Here is a 4,239-nt window from a genome sequence, read left to right as displayed (position 1 = left end):
TCTGAGACATGGATCTGGCAGGACCGTGGGGCTCATCCCGGGAACCTCAGCTGCCCAGGGCTGCCCCCTGCAGGCCACATGCAACCGTGCCCCCAATCTGCAGAAGGGAAGGGCCTCAGCTTCTGCACAGCCTGTACCACCTGTGGGCAGGTGGACAGTCTGGGCCATCTCCATGTCCCTTCCAGCTCTGGTGTCCCCCAGCCACAGCCAACAGAACCAGCACATACCCAGGCAGCCAGGCCTGGGGAGAGGTCAAACAGGACATGGGGTCAGCATTGCCAGGGCCGGGAGTGAAGAATGGACAGGGGATGTGGGGACATGGGAACAGGGGGAAGTGTTCACACAGGAACAGGAGGAAGGAGATACACAGGGACAAGAGAAGGGGGACACATGGGCCTAGGAGGAAGGGGACACACATGGGCACAGGAAGCCTCTTAGGGGAAGCACCCTGGTCTAGATCTGTGCCACTTTTCTTTACCTTGGGCAGGGAAACAGCCAGAGGCACCTCTCGGCCACCCACAGCCACATACACCTGGCACATGGTGGGTTCTGTTTCTCTCTCTCTCTCTCTCTCTCTCTCTCTCTCTCTCACACACACACACACACACACACACACACACACACAGAGTCACTGGGCCCCCTGCAGAGGGGCTCTCTCTCCTCAGGCTACCTGAGAGCCCGGATCAGCCTGTCCCCTGGCTCAGCCTGAGAGGAGGGTGCGGGGTGCGGGAAAGGCCCTCCCCATCTGTCTGCCAAGGGCCTGGAATGCGCTGACCAGCACCCGCCTAATCCCCACTCTGCCCCGTGGGGCCCACCGAGCTGGCCCGAGCGGGGCAGCCAGGGGGGCATGGGAGGGAAGCTGGGGTGGGCAGTTTGGGGCATCCCAGCAGTAGCCCGGACCCCAGAAGGCAGGGGCAGGCTCAGTGGGCAGGCCTCCCCTCCTCTCTGGGTCAGAAGGACCGGCTTAGGGCCCTGAAGAAAGAGGGGGCTGCCTTGGCCACACCCGTCCTCTAAGGACAGGGACAAGCAGCCTGCCCCTGGGAAGGGAGCTGGTCAGGCCCTGGGGAGGCAGGGGTGCAAGGGGGCTTCTTACACAGAGCGCTTTAATGGAGGCCCATGAGGGGGAGCCCGGGAGGGAAAATGTACCAGGGAAGGGCGCTGGGACCTCAGCAGGCCCCGGGGGCGGAGCTCCGAGCCCCGCCCCTCCCACCCCGCCTATATCCTCAGGCCTGCGCTGCGCTCCCCAGCTGCTGGGGCGATGGCGGTGCAGGTGGGTGACACCCAGGTACCCAGCTGGCACGTACCTGGACCCAGGAGAAGGGAAGGGGGCCTGTGGGTGGTGGGGGAGTCCCCAGACTGCCTGTGTTTCCCCGCACAGAGTTGGGGTGCGGTTCTGTCCACTCATTCATCAGACCCCAGGGTGAGGGGGTGTGGGGGTGAAGGTCTCCCCAGAGCTGCTGCTGGGCAGGCTTGCTCCACCCCACCCCCATCAGGAAGGAGATGCCTGGAGGGACGAGGTCCTGCAAAGATCACCCGTCGGAGTGTGTGGGCTGGTGGGAGTTTCCAAGATACGTGGGTACCTGAAGGTGGGGACAGAGCTACAGCCCCATGGGCTCTACCCCTCTGTCTTTTGCCTTTAGTTTGAAGCCTTCTGTGCGGGGGGCCTGGCCCCGGGCTGGAGCCTGATGGTCCAGGGACAAGCTGACTCCAGAGAGGACAAGTAGGGGCCACCTCCCCTCCTGGACCAGGGGTGGGGGCTGCCCAGCTATCTGCTGCCTTCATGACCCGCACAACACCCCCAGGTTTGAGATCAACTTCTTGTCTGAGGCGGGGGACATCGCCTTCCACGTCAAGCCACGATTCTCCAGTGCCACTGTGGTGGGCAATGCCTTCGAGGGTGGCCGCTGGGGCCAGGAGGAGGTGTCCAGCATCTTCCCACTGGCCCTGGGGGAGCCCTTTGAGGTGATGGGGACCTGGGTGGGGCCCATGGGGAGAGGGGAGGCCCAGGGGGACGGTGGTGGTGGTGAGGACAGTGGCAGGGAACAGGAGGCAGGTGAGGAGGGGGTTCCTTGTGATATCCACAAGCCTCCCCGCTGGGTTTGGCTGGGCCTCCCTGTTCCTCAGTGTCCCCTCAGGGGTGATGGGATGCTTCCTGCTCTGGCTGCCGGCCTCCCCATCTTTGGAGAAGCAAGAGGGTTCCCAGCGCAGATCTCCCATGGGGTGGGTGGGCCGGACAGGCCAGCACACCAAGGTAGATGTGGGACTGAGTGATCCGGGCTCCTACGCTGGAGCCAAGGGTCACTTTCCTGCCTGCTCAGATGGAGGTGAGCTCGGACGCCGAACACTTCCACGTCTATGCGCAGGAGCACAAGGTGCTACAGTTCCCGCACCGCCAGAGGCCACTGGCTGCCATCACCAGGGTGCGGGTGCTGAGTGAACACCGCCTGGCCCAGGTGGAGCTGGCCAAACGGAGCCTAAGCTGGGGGTAACGTCCCTGTCCCTTCCCCTGCTGCTGACCTCACCCGGGCTTTTGTCCATTCTCAGCCTGTGCCCTCTCCTGTGGCTTGGTTGTCCTGACCTGTCCCTCTCCCAGCTGGCCTTGCATATCTGGCCACAGGAGCAAGGCTGCTGTCCACATCCTGTCCTGAGTCTGTGCCTGGAGGGACCAGGGACCATGAGCTGAGGCACGTGCCTTGGATGCTTGCAGGGATGGTGGCCGGTGAGCTGCACCTGCAGTCCCAGGAGCGAGCCTTGGGCTGTCCCTCATCCAGAAGCCTGGAGCCCCCTGGAAACTGGGGCCTGTGCTTCTGTGGGCCCACCCCAACCCCACCTTCAATAAAATGTGAGCAGGATGCCGGTGCTTGGCTACTTGGGGACAGGACACGTTGAGGGAGGGCCTTACTATGCAGCCCAAGATGCTCGTTAGAGCAAGGGACTGGGGCCCTGCGACCTAAGCCCAGGCACCACCTGACCTCTCTGTCTCCAGGACCCTAAGGGTCTGGGGGGGTTGGGGTGAACACAGTCCCTCCCGGCCACCTCTGATGCCCTCAGGACAGAGGGAGCGTGTCAGGTGATACCCATGTTGGGAGGGCTCCTGGCCGTGGACCTGAAGGCCTAGCAGGCTCCTGGGTCATCCCCACCAGGGCTGCTGGTCCTCAGACCTCCTCCCAGAGGCAGAGGGGTGGTCCTGGGAGGGGCCTGGAGAGGGAGGGTGGCCAGCTGGGCCCGGCCCTGCCCTGTCCAGGACACCACCTCGGGGACCCCGAGCTTCCCTTCCCCCTCCTTCCCGTTAGGACCTTTCCTGTTTCCTCTCTTTCCACCTGGAAGTGAGACGTGCTCCTGTCCCCATCACGTCCCTGTCAGGGGGAGCCAAGGGTGGGGCTGAGGAAGAGAAGGAGCATCCTGAAGAGCTGCACAGGGACTCGAATCTGCCAAGGAGGCCTGAGCCCCACCAGGCTGCACGGCCTTGAGTCCCTCACGCTCTGGTCTCAGTTTTCCCACCCAAAGGGAGTAAGCCCCCGCCTCTGCCAAGGGCTCAGCCTTCAGAGGACGGCCCCAGAGACCTGGGCGGTGGGGAGGGGAAGTGGCTTCAGGACACACACCATGACAGCTTTCTTGTAGCTTTCATAATCGTGTGAAGTTTAATATGGCTTACCAACCGTGACCATCCATTCATCTCCATCATCCCTCTGTACCTATTATGTGTCCTGCTATCTGGGTCTGTCCTCTGTCTATATTCAACTGTTGATGTCACATTTTTTAATAATGCTCTGTGGGTAGCTGGGCATGGTGAGCACACCATGTAATCCCAGCCACTTGGAAGGCTGAGGCAGGAGGATCTCAAGTTAAAGGCCAGCCTTGGCAGTTTAGCGAGGCCGAAAGCAACTTAGAAAGACCCTCTGCTGTCTCAAATAAAAAAAAGGAAGGAACAGGGCCGTGGTAGAGCACTTGTCTAGCATATGTGAGGACCACTCACAAAAAGCCTCCATGGATCTTAACCCCTCCCAGGGGAGTTATGTCAAGACAGCACTCAGTCAGCAACGCACAGTAGGACCGCAGAGACCCCGAAGCCCTGCACTTTGGAATGGCAGCCAGGTTTGAGTCCTAACTCTGCCTCTGGATGTGAGACCTGGGGGAGGTACCTGACTTCTGGGGCTGTCAGATGGGGACATCACGGGATGTCCAGCAGCTCAAATGCGTTAACTCAGGCCAGGCACCTGACCGATGGCTGGCACGTGT

The 4,239-nt window shown here is 61.8% G+C and overlaps 1 protein-coding gene across 1 annotated transcript; it reads left to right on the top strand.

Moving 5' to 3' along the window:
• Positions 1-1,258: 1,258 nt before the first annotated feature.
• Positions 1,259-2,489, top strand: Grifin (galectin-related inter-fiber protein). Its single transcript, XM_046453803.1, has 4 exons — positions 1,259-1,270; positions 1,641-1,720; positions 1,803-1,962; positions 2,319-2,489. Exons 1-4 carry the CDS (start codon positions 1,259-1,261, stop codon positions 2,487-2,489), a joined length of 423 nt encoding a protein of 140 aa, XP_046309759.1.
• The last annotated feature ends 1,750 nt before the right edge of the window (positions 2,490-4,239 follow it).

The sequence above is a fragment of the Marmota monax genome, unplaced genomic scaffold, assembly GCF_021218885.2.
Source record: "Marmota monax isolate L192 unplaced genomic scaffold, Marmota_monax_Labrador192_F-V1.1 WCK01_AAM20220418_F8-fsc00338, whole genome shotgun sequence".
Classification (NCBI taxonomy): Eukaryota; Metazoa; Chordata; class Mammalia; order Rodentia; family Sciuridae; genus Marmota; species Marmota monax.
Note: the sequence above shows the minus strand (reverse complement) of the source record. Positions and strands in the feature narration are given on the sequence as shown.

Bases quoted from the DNA above. Each gene is read 5' to 3' on its own strand.
- Grifin (XM_046453803.1), top strand. The intron at 1,721-1,802 runs GTAGGGGCCACC...CAACACCCCCAG, and splicing joins GCTGACTCCAGAGAGGACAA to GTTTGAGATCAACTTCTTGT. The intron at 1,963-2,318 runs GTGATGGGGACC...CTGCCTGCTCAG, and splicing joins CCCTGGGGGAGCCCTTTGAG to ATGGAGGTGAGCTCGGACGC.